Source organism: Micropterus salmoides, unplaced genomic scaffold (assembly GCF_014851395.1).
Source record: "Micropterus salmoides isolate LMB-PRFRI ecotype aquatic unplaced genomic scaffold, ASM1485139v1 Ms_hic_scaffold_2, whole genome shotgun sequence".
NCBI classification, from domain to species: Eukaryota; Metazoa; Chordata; class Actinopteri; order Centrarchiformes; family Centrarchidae; genus Micropterus; species Micropterus salmoides.
Window position 1 is genome coordinate 6,303,295 of NW_024041150.1, and position 25,285 is coordinate 6,328,579.

The following is a 25,285-nucleotide window of genomic DNA, read 5'->3' on the forward strand; positions in this document are numbered from 1 at the left end:
GCATGTGGAATATGTCCTCTGCATTAACCCACCCTGAGAAGCAGCAGTTGGCCTCCGAGGCGCCTTCAGCAGTGGTTGGTGCTGCGTTGAACTGGCGACAGTGCAGTTCCCACATGGACTGAGCTCCTCAGTTTGTTTCCCTAGTTTTTCTTCATAATCAGTATAAAAGCTCAGTATCAATATACATTTCAGTATCTGAGAGCATATGAGTGGTCATTCTGATCCCTGATCACCGGTTGGTGCCAACTGCCAATTACACTCAAGAAGAAGAAGAAGCCATTCCTTGGTCATGTGACGCAGGGTACGGTGTGTGAATGTGAGTCCTGTTTACGGTGGCTCGAGTGTTTCTGTTGCTTTGGGAGCCTCAGACTGTTGTAGTAAGGGCCCAGCTAATAACACCTGTAGTGGACAGGTGAGGTTATTTCTGTTGGCTGATCTGTGAGAGTGGGTCAGGGCAGAGATTTAAAGTTAAAGGGAGAGTTCAGAGATTCGGCAGTTTGGTTATTTTTACTGTTTCTACTTTCCCAGAGTCAGAAACTGATAAAAAGCCCCAGGACATTTGTTATGTATTTGGTTTATTCTGAACTTGTTATGGTCACACAGTAATATTTGGCTATCTAGGCTCAATTGTTGGGAGACAGTCTAAGTCAGGGGCTTCACTTTGTGTTGAAAGTGGTGGGGACGTAAGGGCTCAGATTAGGGGTGTGAAGAGACACAATTCTGGTGAAAGTTTCTGCATCAATTTATGGTGGAAATGTTTGTATTTATGTAAGGGGAAACAAGATTCAGGTGGCAGGTGACAGATCTGATTCTCCTGCAGATCACCTTTTCTCATGTAACATCATCCCTGCTGAGGCAACACAGATGTAGACATGGGTCATTCTTCCCTCCTCTTTTGTCATGTTCACAAGGAGAGAACGGAAAACTTAGCTAAACAGAAACTGCATCATGAAGTTGTTAAACTTACTGCCTGGTGCATGAACGTTTTTGGGTCATTTTATAATCAGCATGTTTTCTTAATGTGCAAACAAACCTTTCTAAAGGCATTTTCCTTTGTTATTAAACTGCAAGCTGTATTTCAGAACATTTTTTAACAAATTATGCTTTAAAAAGTGGTGGGGACATGTCCCCAGCATCCCCAGTGTAAATGACAGTGTTTCCAAGCTTTGTCTGACAGGAGGCCTGCAGTCCCAGACTACTGAATCAGGGCAAATGCCGACTGTTAAGGGCCAAAACATATTGAATGTGTTGGAGCTCCAACTTGTGGAATATTACAGTATTGCAGTTTATTTCCACTTTATAGTTTTTACACAAGCTGCTGTCAGCAGGACGCCTGCCTGTATAAAGGTGTTTTCCTTATAACCCTTTGCTTTATGTATATTTACACATTCAGTTCTTATTTTGGATTATATTATTTGTTATTGCAGAACCAAACACACACAAAGTTTATTATCATTCAGCTATTCTAAAGACTGCTGTTTATTGTTGGTAGTTGTGAATAAAGACCATTTGTTGAGTCAGTCCCTGGATTTTCTTCCCACCAGCTACCAGACGCACCTGTGCTGTTCAACAGGAACACAAAGGCTTAGCTGACCTCACCTGTAAACAAACAGGAGGCAGCGTTTCACCTCCATCACCTTGTGAGATTTGTGGAATAAGTAAAAAACAAACAAAAAAACCCCAGATAAACCAGAACAACAAACAGCTGTGATACTGTTTCTAATGAAGTTGTTGTTAGATTTTGATATTTATCAGAACCAGATCATTTTTATTGTGTTTAGTAGATTATCAATGAGTTTTCTTATCAGATTATGGACATTTTGTGATAAACTGTAGCTCATACTGACATAATCTGAAGCATGATTACCGGAACAATAAATACCACTCATGTCCAAATAAACTAGAACGTACATGAACATAAACCAAGAATATAAAACTGTTTGGAGATTAATAAAAAAAATATCTTTAAATTTAAGATGAAAGCACAGAAAATTCTCTCCAGAACATTTTCACCGTTTGGAAAATATTTCATTTATTAATAACGAGCTCTGTGATAAGGCCCCCCCATCCCCCACTACCTGCTTAGTTTTCTTTCTGGCACTGGAACAGCATGTAGTTTACAGTCAACATGTGGGCAGACTTTATGGAAAAACTCCATGAGTCTCTTGCTGACTTGGAAAGTTTCTACTTTAGCTAGTTAGCAGGACATGCTAACGTTAGCAGCTTACATTAGAGCAAATAAACTGTTTATTCTGTAGTTTTGGACGACTAAAAAAGGTCCTTTCAACTCTATAAAAACTGATAGTGTCACTACATCGCAGGTCCAACAATTTGGCTTTTGGAGAAATGCGAAGCTTGGCTGTGATTGGATAATTGGTCTTTGGGGGAGGAGTTTAGTGATCAGTCCGCTGCAATCAAACAAAAACAAACAAAAATCCAACCGGGCCTGATCCTGAACCCATCTCAGGTCCAACCAGTCCTCACTGAGGAGGCTGGGATCTGGTCTGCAGGTTCACCATCTGCAGTCCGTCAGCTGGGGAACTGAAGGTCCAGCAGCGTGAAGTCCTGATTGATGGGGACGCTGTTCTCGTCGCACAGGAAGTGGCTCCGGACGGTGATGATGAAGGTTTTTCTCGGGAGTGAGAGGAGGGTCTGGATCCTCTCTGCTGCCACCTGGATGTGCTTCACCTCCGAACCCGGAACTGAGAGACACACGGGGGGGAAAGGTTGAGAACCACTGATGTAGAGGAACCCTGCATCCTTTATGAGACCGTTTACAGCAGGACGATGATAAGTATGAAACGAGTGGAGAGAGATGAGGAACGACACATCACAGAGGTCGGACTGAACGAGGACTTGAACTGGCAACGAGGCGCTTCATCTTTGAGATCTCAGAACCACAGTAAAGCTTCACTGAGCTGAACTTCAGCTGATAAAAAGTCCGTTTGTGTCTCACCTGAGCTCCTGTGGAGTTTATCAGGTGGAGCTTCGAGGATCTCCTGCAGCACAACAGGAGGAACCTGAAGACACACCTGGCTGTTGCTCCGCCCACTCACTGTCAGCACAGCTGGCCTGAGACACACAAACTGAGTTATTAATGTTTCTGAACACAAAATCTCATATTTTACTATTTTATATTTTTATTGTCATTCCTAAAGCAACATTTGTGTCTTGTTACAATAAGAGGATTTCCTAAAACATCATCATAATAATCACCTCGATGATGTCAGGCGTACCTGTAGTAGCGGCGCACAGCAGTGTGGGGCAGGCAGGGGTAACAGGGCACGTAGATGCCGTTGGCGTCGGTATCAAGCTCTGAGGCACAGCGACCGCAGCCGGTGAAGGTGATGTCACCGGTCAGTGCCGCCAGGATCCCGTCGAGCGGCGTGGAGCTGTCCAGCGCCGGCTGAGGTGTATTCTGGGAGGGCGGAGAATCTTGGAAACGGAAACTGGTGACCTGGACTCTGAGCTCCACGTCACCTGGTGGAGCAGAGAGCAGGTCAAATTTTGCTGTTAGTTTGATTATTTAACACGTTGATTGGTCACCAGTCACACACAGGAAGTCAGCCTGTAATTAGAAATTAATTTAAAACACTTAGCAAAACCTTCAGTTTGAAACAGGAGTTCATCTCAGCTCTGGAAAAGTAACCCAGACAATATTTCTGCACTTTAAAAACTTTATTTCATGTTCATGTCGCAGTAACGAAGCTCTCAGACTCACCGCTGTATTTCTGTGACAGCAGCGTGTCCAGGTCCAACTCCAGGCTGCTGCTGTTTCCTGTCCCAACGGGTCGTGGTTGGAGGAAGTCCTGCGCTCGGCGGCTGGCAGGGTCCAGAGGCTGGACGGAGCTCCAGGGCGTGGAGTGCAGCTCCAGGAGGTCAGAGGTCAAACCCTCCCTCACCAGGAGGACGTGGAAGTCCCAGACAGCCGCTGAAGAAGAACGAGGATTTATTATGTTGTGAGTCAGCTGTTTAAGATTAGTGTGTGTGTGTGTGTGTGTGTGTGTGTGTGTGTGTGTGTGTGTGTGTGTGTGTGTGTGTACCTCTTTCTCTGTTGAAGCGAGGCAGCCAGTCCACAGCTGCTCCCCACAGCAGCAGCGCCCCCTGCTGGCTGTCTGGCTGCTCCACAGTCAGAACAGCCTTCATCTGAACAGCCGACCTGCAGCGAGACTCCGCCTCACTCCTCCACCCTAACAACCATCCACCTCATTAAGACTCTTCAGCATCTCAACCAATCAACCAGGACAGTTTACAGAGCCCAGCAGTGTCCCACAGGCCTCTGTCCTCAGACAACTGTACCACTGTATTTATATATAATCTACTGATTACAAAAGTCTGTTTCTTTGCTGATGACAGTGTTTTAATACAAAGTCAGTCCAGAAACGTCTTTTAAAACTAGCTGATAAAACCAAACATTGTTTACAAATTCTAAGAAGAAGCTACTGAACTCACAAGCTACTGTTACAGAGCATGGTCAAAATACTGAGCATGTTTCTTCCTTTAAATATTTAGGATTTGTTGTACGACATAATTTCTTTTCAATTTCAAATCCAACAGCTTGTGAAAAAGCAGAAACTGGGGTTTTACTTTTGAAACATGCTTCTTCAGGCCGGCTGCTTCTTTCTAACCTCCTGTATGTATTCTTGGGTTATGACCTCCTTGTCCATGTACTGTTTGTATTTTTTTCATGTATCCTGCTGACATTTATTGTTATTGTTATTCTGACAACTTCTTTTCCTGAAGTTCCCCAGATATCATGGAAGGTGTGTGTTTTCCACACGACTGTCACAATCTATTAGTTACAGTTAAATCTATATTAAAAACACTAACTGTTGACAACACGTCCACATCAGGGACCAAAAAACAGACACAGCAGAAACATACGACAGGAGATTTTTGCGTATTTACAGTTTCGCGGAGGTGTGCGTCAGGCTAATGCTGCACATACCTATGATGTAGATTTGAAGTAGGATTATAAATGTACCGCCTCTAAACCACTTTAGCTCAGTGACTAATTGTTTGTGACCCGCTCACCTGTGCTGATATGTGTGTGTTTGACTCGCAGCAGGGCGTGAACCAGCGTGTTGGCCCTCAGGGACCTCAGGGCGGTGTAGGGGAGGCGGTTCAGGTCCTGTGGGGGGCGAAGGTTCAAAGACAACAGCATGGGGCGCCGTTCCCGAAGAAAGCCGCACAGAGAGCTGAGCGAGCGAGCATTAACTCTCTGAGGAACTGGAGAGAGAGAGAGACTCTTTAGCTTTGAGTTTGACGCTCACCTGTGGAGGCTGCTGATTGGTCGCAGGCTGGGGTCGGTCGTACCTGGTGGTGAGGCGGAGGCAGCGATCTGTCCCAGGTTGAGCAGTTTGCTGCTGAAGGTCGACTGCAGCACCGTCTCTCCTCTCCACCTGTCTTCATTCACCTGCAGTCCTGAGAGGAAGAAAGGAGCATAAAGGAGGTGGCGTCCACGTCTGAAACTGAGCGTCCATGACCTCGTGAAATAAAGGAGGCGATGAAATCTGATCCAGAGAGGAAGGTTTGACAAACAGATCCATGAATGTGAAGGTTTATCTGAAACAGAAAGGCTGCAGAGGTTTATAATCCTCAGAGACAGGGTTTTACCGGAGACAGGGAGACAATAAGTGTTGCACTCGAAAAGTGAAGTTGAACACCTGAACACAGCTGACCAATCACAGCGTGCAGCAGGTGTGGTTGTTACAGGAATGACTCCTTTGTGTTTGTTTCTGTACCTGTGATGAGCAGAACGTCTCCAGGACTGACGGTCAACGCCCAGAACGCCGCTCGCCGCCAGAGCACCACCTTCATCTCGACGCCTGATTGGTCTGTTACCACGATGGACGCCAGAGGAACGAAGGTCCCTGCTGCCGGCCCCGACTTCACCTTTAACCCAACAGATCAAACACAGGAAACTAAATCATTGATCCTTATTTTATTTTTAGGATTTTCAACCACTTCATGGACTCTTACACATATTTTAGTTGTTCAGTCCATCACTTTGGTCCAGACTGTAAAACCTCAAATGGATTGGCAAAACATTTTTTACAGATGTTCCCCAGAGAATGAATCCTACTGACTTCCTCTAGCGCCACCATCAGGTCAGGTCAGGTCAACATGTTAACGTGTCCAACACTTTGCTTTATGACTAAATACCTGCAGAACTACTCACATTCCCATCAGCCTCAGCTCTGTTTACTGCTTATTAGCTAATGTTAGCATCCTGCCATCATCATCAGACTCATCGTAACATCTTCACTCACCTTGACCTCCTTCAGGTGACAGGGGTGAACCACCGCCACCAGAACCGAGTACCGCACCCCTCGTTTGTCACACCGTGTCAGAAGAGTGGTGGCACCTTGGGGCCCGGCGACCACGGTGGTGTCTGACGGGGCCACAGACGCTCCGGTCCTGAGGTTTTCTGAGAGTCGAGCTTTCTTGAAATCAGGGGATTTGGAGGGGGAGGCTTTGGGGGTCGTGCGCTCCTGTCGCTCAGCCTCCTGGGAGCAGAGCACCCCGTCTGTGGTGGCCTCGACGACGACGCCCCCTTCCTCCGCCCTCGGGGTTGGGCGGGGTTGGCTGAAGAGCTCTGCGGAGGCTCCAGGTGAGGGGGTCACAGGGCTGAAGAGCTCCGGGGTGCTGGAGGAGACAGATGGAGGTGTTTGGGGGGGTTTGGGTGGGGTCTGAGGAGTCGGGGTTTTCTCAGGGGTAGCTGCTAATTGGACTCCACACCTGCCTCTCAGGATTAATGCCTGACTCAGAGTCCAGGTGGTGAGGTACTGAGTCTGGGCGGACAGAGGAGGGCCGGCTGGTGTCGGCTGGCGTTTAGAACAATGTGGAGGTTCTGGTTTTTCTGGCTGAGCTGCAGGGAAACAGCTGTCCAGATACTCATGAACTGAAGCCGAACACTGATCCTCCTCTCCGGGATTTAATTCTTCATCTGGGCTCAGAAATCTCTCTGCAGGTCCGTGATGGTCCGAGGACACTTTGGTTAACGTGCAGCCTGATCCAGCTCGTCCTTCAGGTTCTCGTGACGTCTCTGTGGTCCGATCAGCTTTAGAGGACGAGTCATCCTGATCAGAGTTTGTTTCATCATCTTCTCTTTGTAACCTCGGTGCAGATGGATCAGATTCTACATTCTCCCTGCTGCTTCTCTCCTCGGATGATAATTTTGTTTCATTTCCAGCCTCGTCTGAAACATTATCAAATAATTTGGATTTCTTTAACTGATCTAAAACACAGAAAAGCAGCAATTTTCTGTTGATCAACAAAAGATTTCAGGTTTAAAATACAGTATATTTTACCAAATCAATAAAAATAAATACCATCTACAGCAGTTTAAATGTAGAACATGCTGTTTCCCAGCCCTTCCTGAATGCCTCACCTGCTACAGGCCTCAGACGTCCATGCTGCCAGGTGAGCTCCAGGTGTCTCCAGTCTGCAGGGGGACGCTCCTCACCCTCCTCCCCAGCTCCAGACACCAAGGCCGGGCCAGAGGAGGGAGGAGGAGCCCCCAGGAAGACGTGGATCTTTGGACGGTCGCACATTCTGCTGCTGAGGAGGACGACGATTATGACAGTTTATTCATGACAAAATCAGAAAGTTAAAACAGATCACGCAGGGACTGAGGTCAGTTCTTGAGATGTGAGGAGGTTCATTAACATTACTAGTGACTAAGTTCACACATTTTACATGGACTTATTTAGTCCATCTTTCTATTACTGTTATTATTCACATTTTTAGTGTAACTTTATAACATCAGTCCAGGGACTACAGATGGCGAGCGCTGTCTGTCTAAAATAAACCAATAAATAAATAAATAAATAAATAATGTTCTATTGATCTTTCAAGTCAGATTTCAATGACTCCATGAATTTCCTCTAGCACCACCCTCAGGACAAACTTTTTACCTCCACCAGGTAAACCTTGACTTTGGTAACAGCAGTAAATTAAAGTGCTTTCATTAGAAGTCTTTCTCAGCAGATACGCTGACCTTTTATCACAGGAGGTTTAGGTCATGTGATGGCAGCTGGGATATCTCCGTGACAACAGAGCAAACTCCACCTTCCTAGGAAGAAATGTGACTGAAAAAGCTAGTAAGTGGACCTTGATAAGATCTTTTAGTCAATCTATTTTTTTAAATATTTTATTTTACTTTTTTCTTTTAATTTTAGTGATATTATTTAAATAAATGTAGTAGAGCAGCAGAAGAAAGTAGCAGAAAATAGAAACACTCAAAGTACCTCATAATTTACAGTTCAGTAACACATCGTAAGTTATGACTCAGTATCTCATAATATGGTTTCAATTTAGTTAATCCATACTTTTCATAATAATGGTATATCATCATCATCATAACTTTGATTGCATATCTGATCATTTTGATTTACCATGACTGTTTTTTACCTTGTAAAACAACACATATTTCTCATGCTGAGTGGCAGTGATTCTAATTAGGAAAAATTATATATACTTTTGTTGCTCATCTCACTGATTTATTTATTGCAAAATCTACAGAAAGTACATTTGTATTTAAGTGAGCAAATCATATTAAATATAGCTTTAAAATGTATTTTTTTATTCCACTGTTATCAGCCTAAAGCTTCTCAACCTCATCTTTCAGTTTGTCAGGGCCATACAGAACTTTAGAAATACTGAGCTCATAGATATATTAGCTAATTAGAAAAATACACAACATGTGTAAGTTTAGAGAGTTACATCCTGAATTTATTTCAGGAAAAATAACTAAAAACTGAGCAAATAAATGACTATGCTTCTAAAGTAAAGAGATAATTCCCAATCTGTGTTGAAAACGTATAAAATCGTAAATGTAAAATATTCCACTCAAACCTTGAAAAGTTTTATTTTGGATGTTTCAACCGGAAGTTCCATTGCACCAGTTCCGGTTAGTCTGACATTAGCCGAACATATTTTCCTACCATAACACTGCGGAAACTGAAGATGTGTTTTACTGTAGCAGCTGTCTGAGTCTCTCAGTCCTGAATAAACACGTTTCTAAACGGCCCCAAAGTCAAACTCTAGTCAGCCTAACTTACAGACTGAAGGTGAAATGGTGTCGTGTTGTTTTGTGTTCCTCGCAGCGGTGAAACGTCAGTTCGGTGTCGGGACTCCCCGCTGCACGTCCTCCTCACACCCTCCAGCTCTGAGCCGGACCGCGCGTCTCCCGGGACGGTCCGCTTCACCACAACCGGAACGCGTACCGGTGTTTCGGAGAGCTACTCACCCGGGGAGCGGGCGGCGTCCTGGCTCTCCCGCAGTCCGCGTCCCTGCTGCGGTCCCGCGGCTACAGCTGTCCGAGAACATGCCGGGAAATATTATTAAAATGTCTGCAGGCACGTTATAATGAAACCCTGATTTAATAAAACTCCGTTTAGTTTCACTGTCAGCTCTAAGTTGTATAGTTTTTTTTTTAATATTGATGGTTTAGTTTAATGGACTTTAATTGTAACAAACAGAAATTTACATAATTTCTGTAGGCTATCAACATTTTCACTAAAACTTTGTATAAAGTAAATAATTTTAATTCACTCTGGTGAAGCCAAGAGAGACGCTCATAAACACATCATGCAGCACACAGACAGGTGTGATTTCCTGTAAATGGGGAGGGGGTGAGTTCAGTTTCAAAACGTTTTGAACCTGTTCGGATTAAACAACATGTTTCCTTGCAACGTTGTGCAACGGGCTTCGAAGTAGCCTGTGTTTTCCCCCGTTTGTCTCGGGTGTTAACATCAGCTGCGGTTCAGTGAACCACGTTTCCGTTGAAAAAAAACATTTTACTACGTTTTGTCTGTGCTGAACTCAGCCGGTTCATGAGAACAGGAAAGAAGTGTGTTCATTTAGTTCAGACTACTTTGAGTCGACAGAGCAGTGGGAGGAAAAGTGAAGGCTGGCAGGGTGAGTGTTAATCCAACATTTCAGGTGGACACAAAGGGTGCTTCTCAGGTCTCTTCATTGCATCCACGTGTCCCTCACTTAGGCTACGTCTTTTCCTTGCGTCTTAGTCCCGCTCACCTGGGATGCATGGAGAGACGAAATGAAACCAAGCCAGGAGAGAAGGGACGAGGAAATGTGTTGAGACATAAAGGGACGTCCGTTTCTTATGACGGCGGCACAGGCCCGGCGCCAGGATGAAGTGACTGAGGGGGAGTCAGCGTGTCAGGAGATTTTAATAATCAATGAAGTTATGCTGCTGTGCCTCGTGCGTAAATGCGCACAGTGTCAGTGATGCGCCTCTGAAGTAACAAAAACAATCGCTTTCTGCTGCCTCAATAGCAACGCGCCTGACCTCACCTCATTTAAACACCAGCACTCCAATGAGCTCACAGATAGGTGCAAGTGCATTTTCTATTTAAACAACTTGGTCGCTTGGTGTGCAAATTTTAACTGCGCCGTTGGAAACTTGACGCTTTCGCCTCGCTTTGCGCCGCTTTGTTTCTGGCTGCAAGACGGGGCCAATAATCTTTTTGGTCTTTTTGATAAACGTAGGTTTTCAGACTGCTATGCCAATTTCTGTATTTGTTTTCAACCTGTGGGTGGCAGAATGTCGGTGCTGCATCATTCGTTTTGATGATCATGCCTCCCTAAATGTTTTCACTCTATTCAGCCCGTCCTTGCTGTTGGCAGAGGAAAATAATACAGCGTTTTTGCGTCTCTAGCCTGCTCCGTGCAGGTGGATCGCTGTCAGATGCGTTCTCTATAGATGAACTTTTACCCGCTGGTGCTTATGCAAAAATGACAGTGACACCTCTTACCAAAACACATAAGAAAAGTCAAAGACTGTGGGGCTTTAATATTGTGTATAAACCTTGTTGTTTCTAGACTGGGGGGGGGGTAGAAAATGCAACTGGTCACAGCTGGATCCGCTGTCCCATCAGCTCTAACAACTTTTGATGGAGTTTGTGTCTACATACATGTGCACTGTGTTGGTACTAATAAAGTCTCCCAGTTATCAGTGCAGAGCAGGAGGATTCGCTGTTACCTGTTTAACAAACACCTGCACATGAAAAATGATGTGTTACTGAATGTCCTGCTCAGACGCACTGGATCAACCCAGATCACGGTGTCTTGGGATTTATTAGCCTAAATGTTTCAGGGAAATTGAAATGACGTAACTTGTATCAAAGTTGACGCTCAGTTTTTCATTTATTTCCTCTTCTGATATCCTTTAATACTTCTGCATAGGCTACATTTTATTTGCAAGTCACATCACTGGTCACTGATCGATCACTGCCTTCCATCATATAAACCCGACGCTTTTTTAACAGCTACCCAATAGTGTCGCTCAGTAAAAGTCTTCCGCAAAGGATGCACTGGTGTATCTACTCAGAGATCGCTCCTCGGAGCGCAAATAAGAGCTTTGGGACAGCAAGATGGCGAAGCGGAACAACTTCCTGTTTTAGTGAAGGGCGAGGAAACAACAAATAAAAGACTTGAGAAGCACCCAAAGTCATGACCTGCTACAGTTAGTGTGTTACTTCCTGTTCTCAGACTTGTTTCCTGGTTCTTGTGCTCTGAGCTCACAGTCAGTGTCACTGTTTCACCTCTCAGACTGACTTCAGACCAGAAGATGAGTGTTTGTCTGGAGGAAGAGGAGGACAGAGCAGAGTCTGCAGGATCCATCTGTCTGTCTCTGAAGAGTGACCGGTCCCACCGTAAACCTCCAGATTTCAGCAATGAACCTGGACCCTCAGACACAAAGTAAGAGAACTGCTATTAACTAATTTATATGATTCCCTTTAAGTTCCCTCTTTCATATTGTCTGTCGATTTTGTGTTTATATAATTTCTGCTAAAATGTAATTGCTAACTAAAATTTCTGACACAAAGACTTCCTCTTACTATCTGTGTTATTTATCAATGATTCATGTGATATGAATAAAAACATCTTGTGTTTGCAGAGTTCAGTCCAACAGACAGAGAGCAGAGTTTGCAGGATCCAGCTGTCTGTCTATGAAGAGTGACTGGTCCAAAGAGGAACCTGAATACTTCAGTAATGGACCTGGACCCTCAGACACAAAGTAAGAGAACTGCTAACTCATTTATGACTAATTTTCAGTTACTTCTGCCATGTTTTCTGTTGATTTTGTATTTACATATTTAAATTTCCGCTAAAATGTAATTGCTAACTCAAATTTCTGCCAAAAAGAGAGACACGTTTTGCCGTCTTCCTCTTATTACCTGTGACCGCTGTCTTATTTATCAATGATTCATGTGATATGAATAAAAACATCTTGTGTTTGCAGAGTTCAGTCCAACAGACAGAGAGCAGAGTCTGCAGGATCCAGCTGTCTGTCTCTGAAGAGTGACCAGTCCAAACATTATCCTCTACTCTTCAGCAATGGACCTGGACCCTCAGACACAAAGTAAGAGAACTGCTATTAACTAATTTATATGATTTCCTTGAAGTTCCCTCTTTCATATTGTCTGTCGATTTTGTGTTTATATAATTTCTGCTAAAATGTAATTGCTAACTAAAATTTCTGACACAAAGACTTCCTCTTACTATCTGTGTTATTTATCAATGATTCATGTGATATGAATAAAAACATCTTGTGTTTGCAGAGTTCAGTCCAACAGACAGAGAGCAGAGTCTGCAGGATCCAGCTGTCTGTCTCTGAAGAGTGACCAGTCCAAACATTATCCTCTACTCTTCAGCAATGGACCTGGACCCTCAGACACAAAGTAAGAGAACTGCTAACTCATTTATGACTAATTTTCAGTTACTTCTGCCATGTTTTCTGTTGATTTTGTATTTACATATTTAATTTCTGCTAAAATGTAATTGCTAACTCAAATTTCTGCCAAAAAGAGAGACAAGTTTTGCCGTCTTCCTCTTATTACCTGTGACTGCTGTCTTATTTATCAATGATTCATGTGATATGAATAAAAACATCTTGTGTTTGCAGAGTTCAGTCCAACAGACAGAGAGCAGAGTTTGCAGGATCCAGATGTCTGTCTATGAAGAGTGACTGGTCCAAAGAGGAACCTGAATACTTCAGTAATGAACCTGGACCCTCAGACACAAAGTAAGAGACAGTTTTTACTGTAAACTGACCTGATGGAAGATGATGCATTGAGGATGAAGACAAAATGTTCTGCTAACAGATTTATATTCCTGATGCAGAACTATTAGTGCAGATTCTGTTTCAAACTAAGCCCAAAACACCTGAGAACCTCCAGTTCAGGATTGACACTTCAAGAAAATAGACAGCTGAATTCAAACAGAAAAGTAACGACACTTTTACTTTTCTCTGTGACCATCTGAGCTTCTACACAGAGATTTTCAACTACAAGCAACAAATGATTTTAGTTCTAAAGAAATGTCTTCACAGAAAGAGGAAGAGGAGTCACGTTTCTGTGGAGGAGCAGCCTTCCTGCTGTGCTTTGTGTCAGGACGTCCTGATGGATCCAGTCTCTACCAGCTGTGGACACTGGTTCTGCAGACGGTGCATCACCTCATACTGGGACCAGTCTGCTTCATCGGGACACTCCTCCTGTCCCCAGTGTGGAAAAAGATCCAGAACCAGAGCTGGACTGCAGACAGCCAGTCAGAGCAGCTCTGTACAAAGTAAGACTGGACATCTGTACATCTTAAACATGGAACCTGCTACATTTCATTACATTACGTTTATTTAGAGACTTACAATAAGAACATTCAACCCAGAAATGACAAGAACCATGCAGGTACATCAGCTTCATCAAATAAGCTGAACTGCTTCAAGAGCTGCGTTTAGTTTCTAGAGTTTCTGCTGTCCTGATGTCAGTGGGGTTTTGTTAAGCGGTAGCTAGACCCCCTTCATAATGAGGGAGCAAGCTGATTGGCAGTAGCAGAGCATATTGGGCGAGCTGGGCCATTCACAGCATGGTAGGCAAACGGCAGTGACTTGACAGTGCAGGATGTGAAGGAGCGGTGTAGTGTGGCAGAACTTGGGTAGGTTGAAGACCACCTCCAAGCTGCATTCTGCTTTGCGGCTGCAGAGGTCGGTTGGCATATGTAGCAGACCAGCGAGGAGCGAGTTGCAGTAGTCTAGACACAAGATGATGAGAACCTCCTGAGCAAGGAACGAGCTCTGAGCTAAAAGTAGCTCATTACAATGTCACAACTTTCTTCTCTTCTTTAGTGAGCGGTGGTCTGCAGGAGGTTTTAGATGAACATAAGATCAGTCTGAGGAGGAGATGTGAACGTGTGACTGAAGGAAGTGATGAAACAGGAAGTGGAACCCTCCTCAACAGGATCTACACTGAGCTCTACATCACAGAGGGACAGAGTGAAGAGGTTAATACCCAGCATGAGGTGAGGCAGCTTGAGACAGCTTCCAAGAAGGAGACCCTCCATGACGCTCCAATCAGGTGCCAGGACATCTTTAAAGCCTTACCTGGCCAACAGAGACCCATCAGAGTGGTTCTGACCAACGGCGTCGCTGGCGTTGGAAAAACCTTCTCGGTGCAGAAGTTCACTCTGGACTGGGCAGAGTGCTCGGAAAACCAAGATGTCGGTCTGCTGGTTCTGCTCTCGTTCAGGGAGCTGAACTTGATCAAAGATGAGCGGCACAGTCTCCTCACGCTGCTCCATGTTTTCCATCCAACATTACAGAAGGTCCCAGCAGAGAAGCTCGCCGTCTGGAAACTGTTGTTCATCTTTGACGGCCTGGATGAAAGCAGACTTTCATTGGATTTCCACAACAGTGAGGTTGTGTCTGATGTCACACAGAAGTCATCAGTCAACCTGCTGCTGACAAACCTCATCAAGGGGAATCTGCTTCCCTCGGCGCTCGTCTGGATAACTTCCCGACCTGCGGCGGCCAATCAGATCCCTCCTTCACGTGTTGACAGGGTAACAGAAGTACGAGGCTTCACTGACGCCCAGAAGGAGGAGTACTTCAGGAGGAGAGTCAGTGATGAAGAGCTGTCCAGCAGAATCATCTCACACATCAAGACCTCCAGGAGCCTCCACATCATGTGTCTAATCCCAGTCTTCTGCTGGATCACTGCTACAGTTCTGGAGCACATGTTGACTACAGAGCAGAGAGGAGAGCTGCCCAAGACCCTGACTGACATGTACTCACACTTCCTGCTGGTTCAGATAAAGAGGAAGAAGCAGAAGTACGATGAGGGACATGAGACGAGTCCACAGGAGCTGACGGAGGCTGACAGGAGGGTTCTTCTGAAGCTGGGGAGGCTGGCGTTTGAACAGCTGGAGAAAGGAAACATCATGTTCTACCAAGAAGACCTGGAGCAGTGTGGTCTTGATGTCACAGAGGCCTCGGTGTACTCAGGAGTTTGTACAGAGATCTTCAAAAGAGAGAGTGTGATCTTCCAGAAAACAGTCTACTGCTTTGTTCATCTGAGCGTTCAGGAGTTTCTGGCTGCAGTCTACATGTTCCACTGTTACACCAGCAGGAAGACAGAGAGACTGAAGGACTTCCTGGAAGACAGGAAATACAGGGACTCAATCCTAAAGTTTTTTTCCAAGAAGCTTTCTCAGTATTTTGGAATCAATGACAGATTGAATGTCTTCCTGAAGGAAGCCCTGGAGAAATCTCTCAAGAGTAAAAATGGCCACCTGGACCTGTTTGTTCGCTTCCTTCATGGCCTCTCTCTGGAGTCCAACCAGAGACTCTTAGGAGGCCTGCTGGGTCAGACAGACAACAGTCCAGAAATTATCCAGAAAGCCATCAACAACCTGAAGGAGATGAACAGTGATGAGATCTCTCCTGACAGAAGCATCAACATCTTCCACTGTCTGACGGAGATGAACGACCACTCAGTACATCAGGAGATCCAAGAGTTCCTGAAGTCAGAGAACAGATCAGAGAAGGAACTCTCTGAGATCCACTGCTCAGCTCTGGCCTACATGCTGCAGATGTCAGAGGAGGTTCTGGATGAGTTGGACCTCAAGACGTACAACACGTCAGTGGAGGGACGACTGAGACTGATTCCAGCTGTGAGGAACTGCAGAAAGGCTCGGTAAGTCCAGATGTGATTATCAGCAATGTAAAGCAGGGTAAAGCTGAAGCCATCAGCATTAGAGTAAAGACACAGACTTGACACTATTCACAAACACATGACCTTAACTGTGAGAACTTCACATGACAGTAATCCCAAAGACATGGTCAAATCTGTCCCATACTTTAAATGTGTTTTAAGAGTTCTACATGCCAATATCCAGTCATAGTCATAGCAGCACCTACTGGCTGGTTTTAAACTTTAATACTGTATGTTCCTCCAAGCAGGTTGACCAAATCCATCTGAAAGTTCTGCAGGAAAGCCTTAAGATCTTGTTGATTGTTTCTTTTTAAAACGCAATTGCCATAGCAAGGAATTATTTACTATGAAACAGGAAGCTGCTTTTATGAGGGGCAATGGAAGCTTGATGCAGATGTAACATCTCTAAACTTAAAGTAAGCCTCATGAAGGTATACCCATAGATGGATGGATGGATAGATGGATAGATACAGATAGATAGATAGATAGATTGATGGATAATTTATTGCCACACATTTTCGGTGGTAATTTCATTTCATTTATTTATTTAAGGACAGTGCACATTAATCAACATTTCTGTAAATGTGCCAGTGTTAGCCAGCAGGCTAATTTTCAACTGTAGTCCATTGGCAAGATGTTATACTAGGCACATAATAGCTTAAAAGAAACAAAAATAATAAAACACATTAAGTCACACAGCAATTGATATACAACAATAAAACATAATGCCATAGCACTGGCTCCATTAAAACATAACATCATAAAACATATAACATATAACCATACATCCATACAACAGTTAGGGCATTAATAAAGTTACCATCTAACCATCTATTTAGCATACATATACCAAAAGTTACACGACAGCTAAAATATAGAGACAGACATACATTATTATTATGAGAGGTGTTCACATTTTTGTATGCTCAAAAGCCAGACCTTAAGATGGTGTGAGAATGTATGGTATGAGGTGGAATTTCTAATATCCACAGGCAATTGGTTCCATAGTTTAGAGGCTCTCACAGAAAAGCATAATTGGCCAAAGGAACTGGACCTACGAGGGACTACACAGTCCCCTCTTAAGGCAGACCTTGTGGTTCTGCTGCTAGATGACTTCTGCTGTATAAAAGTACAGAGTGGTGGGGGAGCCTTCCCATTAATGATTTTAAAGATTAGGCATGCATCACTGTGTTTTAAAATATTTTCCCAATTGAGTAGGTTATAAGTATTAAGAATGTTACAGTGGTGGTAAAGTTGGGGTTTTTTGTCCAATACTTTAAGTGCTTGTTTGTAAAGTGATAAAATAGGCCTTAGTGTTGTACTGCATACCTGGGTCCAGCTTGTCATACAATATGTTAGGTGAGGAATTATCATAGTTGTCATGTATAGCTTTGCTACAGGTGTTGTCAAACAGTTCCTTATATACTTAAAGTTCGCTAGGTTATATTTGGTTATTTGCACTACCTTTCTCACTTGATGTTTAAATGATAGAGTAGAGTCAAGAATAATGCCTAGATATTTGAACTGTGTAACTGTTTGAATGACCTCCCCAGACACACAGACATTGGGTTCACAATGAGATACAGTGTTGCTTTTACTAAAAAACATACATACTGTTTTCTTAACATTGAGATTCAGCTGTGAGCCAGTAAGCCATTTACGTACATGTACCATTGTATCGTTGAGCTTGGCAACAACTTGGGCTTTAGTTTTCGCATGAACATATATGACTGTATCATCAGCATACATCTGCACCTCACATCCAGTGCACACTAATGGCAGGTCATCTATGTAGATGCTGAACAAAATAGGGCCCAGGACAGATCCCTGGGGTACACCCAGTTCGTTCCTAAGGGGTGGTGATGTCTCACCATTAACTCTCACATACTGTACTCTATTTGACAGATAAGCTCTCATCCAGTCAGTAACACTGGTTGAGAAATTAAAATAAGACATTTTGTGGATGAGTATTTCATGGTTGACAGTGTCAAAAGCTTTTTTCAGATCTAAGAAAATTGCTCCAACTATGCCTCCTTTGTCCAATTTTGACTTGATGTTTTCCACAAAGAAACAATTTGCTGTCTCAGTGGAGTGATTGGCTCTAAAGCCAAATTGCATAGAGTGCAGTTTAAAAGGGCTTCTGTTAAGATGTTCAGTCAATTGCTCAGCCACGCATTTTTCCGAGATCTTAGACAAGACGGGTAAAATACTAATCGGCCTATAGTTATTCATATCAGTTGTATCTCCTGATTTATAGACTGGCACAACAATGGCTAACTTCCAATCGTTTGGGAATTTTTCCTCCTTAAAAGAGCTGTTTATAATTTTAGTAATAGGCCCTGTGAGGGAGGCAGCATGTTTCTTTAAAAACATGGAATCCAGTCCAAATATGTCTTTTGATTTGGAATTCTTAAAAGAAGTAATTATAGACTTAACCTTGGGTTCAGAAATTTCAGTCAGAGTGAAGACTGGCTGTAATACATCAATTGGTGAGGAGTGTTGTGGACCACTTATGGGACTATGCACAGTCAATCTCACAGAGTTGACAAAATGATTATTGAAGATAGTCACAACTTCAGCTGGTTCCTTATATAGGTTACCATTTTCTTTGATCTCCAGCTGCTTTGTTGCCTTATTATGTCCTTTCCCTGTTAGTTTATGCAGACAATCCCAGACTTGTTTATGATTACCTTTAGCATCCCGTATGAGGTCAACAAAGAAATTAGATTTAGCTGCCCTAATTTCCTTTATTACTCTATTTCTCAAGGACACAAATATATGCCTATCAATCAATGATTTGGACTTGAGAGAGAGCTTTAAAGCATTATCCCTCTCCTTCATTAATCTCCTTATGTCACTAGAGATCCAGGGGAGGGTGTATTTACTATTCCCTTTAGATTTGTTTTTCTTTAAAAATCGCTTAGTTATGTTTTGAATTGTGGACATGAGGACATTTGTGTCATTATCCACATCTACACCAGCTATGATTTGATCCCAGTTAATATTTTTGATTTCTCTGTCAAATTCATCAACATCACATTTGGGTATTCGTAACTGGCTAGATTTGGTGTTAGGTTTTAAATGAAAACGGGATTTAGTAAGCTTTCTTTCTTTTGTTAAAGGATTTCGACACCCTTTCAGGTTTGTTGGTAAATATCAAGTCAATTTGAGTTTTTGAATTAGAGGTTACTCTAGTGGGCCCTTTAATTAGTTGTGTGAGATCAAATTTATTAGAGATCCGTTGCAGTGGTTTACTAGTGCTTTTGTCCTCCCAATTAACAATGAAGTCACCCATTACTAGTATTTCCTGACCTGGCCTGCATACCTTTACAACAGTTTCTAATTTGTCAAAGAAACTAGCTTTTGCAGATGGAGGTCTATACACTCCAATGAGAAAGAAGGACATTTGTGGTGAAAGACTAATATTAAGGCAAATATACTCAAGCTCATTCTCAACTGAGCATTGAACCTCTTTACATGATATATGTTCTTTGATGTATAGCAGTAAACCCCCACCTTTGCCAACCTTTCTATCTTTCCTAAAAACATTATAGCCAGGAATATGTATGGCTGCGGATGGGGAGTTTTTATTCAACCAAGTTTCAGATAAGCATAGGAAGTGAGTCCACAAGAATATGTTTTATCTCATCACTTTTAGAAATCAAACTACGGATATTCAGGTGACCGCCCAGTAGTCCACTGGGTTTTGTTTGAGGGTCCCACAGAACTTTGGCATTATTCACTGTTTGAAAAAGGTTAAATTTACGCAGCTTGAGAATAGCTGGATTTAGTCCTGTGGCTCTCCGTTGAGTGGCGCTAACTCCTATTCTACGTGGATTCTTGATTGGCCCACGCTTACCTGGACCATAGAGAGCGTAGACGGGAAGAGTGGAGTTCGTCGGACAGAGGTGAACTGGTTGAGCGCTGCCCGAAAACTGGGCAACCACCACCCTTGACGAGGAGACCCCTCCGGCCACGTCGGAGGAGACGGAATCATCCGTGCGACTTCCCCGGAGCTTTGCGAGGATGCACACCGTTTCAGCGATCGCGGCCCTCCCGCTTCCTCCATGCCAAACATCCCCCGCGAACCCGCCCGAGCGGCGACTGCAGCCAGTACACTCCTCGAGCCATCCGAGGAACAAGCACGGAACTTAGGTGGGTGATCCGGACTTTTTTGTACAACGTTAACAGCAGATCGTATCTGTAAACCAGATGACTGATTAGTCATGTCAGGTTTTGATGATTTGGTTGCAAATTCAGTGTGGAACATTGGGCCAGGGCATTGATGAACGTCACCAGCTAAGAGCAGACAGAAAGTTATGAGAAGTCGTCCCCCTCTCTGATCCGTCTTGGTGAATTGTTTGTCTGAGCCCTGCATTCCCATGCCAGGGCGAATAAAGGTGGTAAACAATGCGAGCTGACCAAATCCAAACTGTTTTTGCGATGTATGACTATTTGTCAAAATTAGGTAGTCCGGTTCGTACGGATGTTTAGCTCCCAAAAAGTTTGTTATGAGTGCGTAGAGCAGCCCCGCTGCCATCACTCCATGTCTGCACGCCATCCCAAGATCTTTCCGTGGTAATGTGCTCAGGTGATCCTCGGTGCTGTTTTGGTACAGCATGGTAGTTCAGTTCCAGCACAGAACGAAGACAGAAGAACCAGACACCATAAACCATTTTCAACAAAACAGACCCAAAGAATGTGAAAATATACTTAACAGTGAATGTGTGTGGTATAAAATGTACTGTTCAGTTCAATGATTGATTCAGGCGCAAAGCGGCAGAGGGGAGAAACAGGTGATGGGCTGAGTGGGAGAGGTCCTTGGTTAATTTAGTTTAGCTTAAGGTGCACTTTATGTATAGTGCGTTGACTGGAGGGAAGTCACAACTGATTACGTTGGAGGTTTTAGTGACAATCTGCTCCAGTCTGTTCTTGGCGAGACTATCTGAGCTTCCGCAAGGAAGAAGTTTTGCTTTGCCTTTTTGATGATGAGATTGCAGGATGTTACTGATGAAGGTGTTGGGGCCGTGCAGAGACCTTTGGAAGGGCAGGTGCTCAAAGTATAAAAGGGGCACATGGAACAAAGATTTCAATTGGGCTGTTCTCAGAAATATATCGTTATGTATTCCTTGCTGATATACGTATACTGATACTTATGTATCAATACATCAGCAAATGCTGTGACACAGTTTTGAAAAAGAAACACAGGAAAGCTCCAGCTTTAAAACACTGTGGGTTGACATAACGGGGAACATTTGCTGTCGAGGGGTTGCTGGGGATGTTGCTACTGATGCTGTTGTTGTTGCTGCTGATACTACTGAAGGGTGATCTGTGACTAGATTTATTATAACAAACAAATGATGTATATTAGATAATTAAACAAATATGTGACCATGACAAGATGTAAAGATTGCTGAGGGTATTTGGGACTGGCTCACTATGACTGACCTGCTGTAGCTGCAGCCACTGCCAAGGCTGACTGCTATGAGAAAATAAGAAGGAGATGCTCACAGAGACTGCTGCACACCGAGAGCTGCAGGTAGAGGAAATAAGATACCAGATTCAAAAAAGTGTGGGAAATAATCTGGAAAGGAAACAGTACTGGGAGAAAGGACTAGTTTAGCTAAGGCAGGGGTAAGAGTGAGACAGGACAGGTGAAGGTGTGTGTGTGTGTGTGTGTCTATAGGCAATAGTGTTATAATAATTTTATATATTGCATTGTGATTCTGAGATATTTGGGGGATTTTAATTGATCTGTTTAATCATATATCTAAATAAACTAAGATGTGTGTTCTTTCTGTTGGCCCATAATAACCATGTCAGAGCGGCATTTACCTTTCACATTAACATTTCATACCTTTGTCTGAAATCGATATAGGACCATTTCTTCTTCCCTCTTCACTTTGATGTCAGGAATATTATTTATTTTGCATTGACGCTGACATTATTACATGTATTTCCAGTTATTTAGTTTATATAGTAGGTTTGCTATTAAATCTATTCAAATACTGGTCTGATCATTTAAAAAAAGGCTATAAGTCGGAGGAATAATTATCAGTAGGCACACTACGTTTTTTATTAAGCTACGCCTAGTTCAAGTGAAAGTTTTTTAGTCATATTACATAAAAAATACCAGACCTCGCAACACCTGTGAAACTTTTCTCCATCAAACAGCAAGAACGAAATCAACAGAGCACCTTAGTTTATCTGTGTGTAGAAAGTAATGTTAGCTGTCGGCACAGTGTTAGCCGGCAGCTAACATTACTTCTACAGGCGACACAGCAATATACAACAACTGTGCCGCTCTCTTTGCGTCTTTCTAGCAAAATACGACCAACAACAAGCACATTGAGGTAAACCCTTACCGGCGGAATCGCAAGTGTAGTCAGTGCTGCTGAATCACTAACGGTGTGTGAACGGGAGGGCTCGTCACGGGTGAGGTCATCAGGTGAAAGGTCATGATGTGGGTAATTTTATTTACTGCGAAATTATTATTCATTCATTTTACTAATAGTTTGATTCGGTAGGTCTTCACAAAAGGGCCTTTACAATTTTAAAAATAAATAAATAAACTAAATATTTCATTGAAAAAAGGGCAAAAGGGCAGGTGCTCAAGCACCCATAGCACCCCCCTCTGCACGTGTCTGTTGGGGAATCGCCTTATGTTGTCAAATGTTTTTGACACTTTACCTGTGAGATATGTGCAGTGTTAACTTCAGAGCCGTGTGAGCTGGCCTGTCGTGTTGCTCTACCCGAGGCGGGCAAGGGGCTGAGGGCCAGTTCAACACTGCTTGCAGCTTTAATTTGCATCATTTATTCTTTATTCAGATTGAGTCGCTGCAGTTTGTCAGAGATTAGCTGTGCTTCTCTGGCCTCAGCTCTGAAGTCCAACCCATCACATCTTAGAGAGCTCGACCTGAGTAACAACAAGCTGCAGGATTCAGGAGTGAAGCTGCTCTCAGATGGACTGGAGAGTCCACATTGTAAACTGGAGGCTCTGAGGTCAGTTCACTGTTCCTATTGTAGATCTGATATGTTTAATTTACAATTGAACTTAATTTATGTTCATGCATAACTTCTATCCATAAAGTTGTAGATTTGCTTTTGTTCAAATTGTCATGCGGAAAATGTCCGCTTTTAGTCGTTAAAGTAAATGAATGTTTCTAATTTTTGGTGAATGGTCACATCAGTACAGAAGATCCTCTGAACTAATATTTGTTTTGAACTGATCAAGTTTACTTGTTGAAGTAGAAATATTTCTTTGGCTTCTGTTCATCTCAATTTGTTTTCAAAAATAATGTCTGGTCAGTGATTTTGATCCTTAAGAACACACACAGGCCTCAGATCAGCACCATGTTATTTATGTGTTGACATGAATAGGTGTATGAATGTGCTGACATTTAGATGATGATCCACAATAACACAATGACAAAGTCACTCAACTCATTTTAGGGAAAAGCTCATTGATTAGGAAATAGGAATGTTGAGCTACACATTTAAAATCTGAACACATCTGAATGGATTGGAAATAGATTTTTATGTCCATCATTTTTTATTTATTCAGATTGTGGGACTGCAGTTTGTCAGAGATCAGCTGTTCTTTTCTGGCCTCAGCTCTGAAGTCCAACCACTACCATCTGAGAGAGCTGGATGTGGGTTACAACAAGCTGCAGGATTCAGGGGTGAAGCTGCTATCTGCTGGACTGGAGAGTCCACACTGTAGACTGGAGACTCTGGGGTCAGTTCTTGTATTTTGCACTTGTCCTCATATTTAAATATATTACCGTAGTTTTAAATGTTCTCCACTTCTCTTCTTTTCTGGGTTTGTCTGAGCACAAATTGGATTCATGTTTTTTATAAGCAAAATGTAGGATTTATCCTTCAATATGCTGGGAAATAAAATCAATATTTATAATTTTGTTACATGCGAGACAAATTACATAAAAAGAATTTTATACATAATCTTCAGAACACAGTATTCTAGGAAAGCCCCTTTTTCTCACAAACAAACTCCAAAACTCAGGGGTCACTAATAGGCGGACCGCGGTCTGGACCCAGCCGCTGTCCTCTCCGGAAGGCCGACCTACAGCTGATTTATTACTGAGACTTACTACCTCGTGACGGAGGGTTTCTATTTTAACCCGTGCAGCTTCTCTGGTATTTACTGTACTAGTTTAGCAGCCCAGGAAACTCACAAACCAACCGCATGTGCTCCAATTGTCTCATGTGACGCTACTTAGCCAATCAAATCTATGCATTCCGATGCTTGCGAGTCGAGTCCGTGAGATTCAGGTTTGAAAATTTTGGAAACACACACGCATTGAGGAGACAAAAGGGAAAAGATATTTCACATGGCTTTTAATCAAGAATGTACAGATTCTTACATGTACATTCCTCCCACGGGCAGTTCAGAACCAGAATATCTCATAGATCTCCAGGCCAGGACAAACTCAGGCCAGGAGCTCATGTTTCTCACTGAACAAGAGAAAGTAGGAAAGTGGTAGTTCTATAAGAGGGAATGAAAGAGAGGAGGAGGCATTACAGCTGTTAGGGGACTACACTTCATCACTTCAAGCTACACTTTTTATTTCCTTTTCTAAAAATTAGGCACTTTATTTTAGTTAAATTTAGAATTTATTATTAGAGTAGTTATTATCCCTCCAGTTTGATGTTAAAACTGAAATATTCTTAAATATTATTTGATTTGACAGTCCGTTGTTGACTAAAAACATATGTTGATACAACTATACTTTATGGTACTGAATCATAACGCAGGGTAGTCGTTTTGATGTTCCGGACCTTTGCTTCGGGAAAGTTTCTCTAACTGGACCTCTTTGAATTCTAATTGATACCCCTGGTGTAGCGTATTTCCAAATGCAGTTGTTTGAAGTATCATGTCTGATCAACAACAGTTGACACTTCAACATGTGATGATGCTTTCACTTTGTGTTCTGACTCAGTAAGTGAACAGGAGCATAAATAATGCATTATATTTGCACAGGAAGGTACTCGGTTACATTTAAGATAAAGAGAATGTGCCTCTCACTTTGCTCAATGCACATTTGATCCAGTTCTGAAGACAACTGAGGATGAACCTCACAGTGTGTTGATGGAGATGACGGTGGTGATTAGGAGAGCCGAAAGGTGCATCTCAAGTCTGTAATTTGTCATTTCCACACTTATCGCTCCTTGCTTCTCGCTTGAACCGGAAATTGCAGACTGTCCTAAAGCTTTTATTTGTGCACTGAGGAGTAAGGAGCGATCTCTGAGGA

The 25,285-nt window shown here is 43.0% G+C and overlaps 2 protein-coding genes across 6 annotated transcripts; one reads left to right on the plus strand and one right to left on the minus strand.

The window, feature by feature from the left end:
* Positions 1 to 1,943: 1,943 nt before the first annotated feature.
* LOC119911341 (shieldin complex subunit 2-like) lies at positions 1,944 to 9,348 on the minus strand. Of its 5 annotated transcripts, none has more exons than XM_038730195.1 (12): positions 9,254 to 9,348; positions 7,394 to 7,560; positions 6,273 to 7,240; positions 5,745 to 5,895; positions 5,317 to 5,424; positions 5,035 to 5,229; positions 4,044 to 4,190; positions 3,722 to 3,931; positions 3,237 to 3,480; positions 2,957 to 3,072; positions 2,531 to 2,702; positions 1,944 to 2,490 (listed from the first exon to the last, which is right to left on the minus strand). In XM_038730195.1, exons 1-12 carry the CDS (start codon positions 9,331 to 9,333, stop codon positions 2,481 to 2,483), a joined length of 2,568 nt encoding a protein of 855 aa, XP_038586123.1. In that variant the 5' UTR covers positions 9,334 to 9,348; the 3' UTR covers positions 1,944 to 2,480. The 5 variants fall into 5 exon arrangements, with proteins under 5 accessions (XP_038586123.1, XP_038586124.1, XP_038586122.1 ...); XM_038730196.1 differs by having other exon boundaries at positions 6,273 to 7,201; positions 7,394 to 7,563; XM_038730194.1 differs by having other exon boundaries at positions 7,394 to 7,563.
* Positions 9,349 to 11,978: 2,630 nt separating this feature from the next.
* Positions 11,979 to 23,614, plus strand: LOC119913482 (NLR family CARD domain-containing protein 3-like; the record flags this gene model as incomplete). Its single annotated transcript, XM_038732916.1, has 7 exons — positions 11,979 to 12,046; positions 12,272 to 12,391; positions 12,591 to 12,710; positions 13,533 to 13,596; positions 14,659 to 15,995; positions 22,842 to 23,015; positions 23,578 to 23,614. Coding segments are annotated over exons 1-7 (1,920 nt in total), but the record flags the coding sequence as incomplete, so codon positions are not given.
* Between the last annotated feature and the right edge of the window lie 1,671 nt (positions 23,615 to 25,285).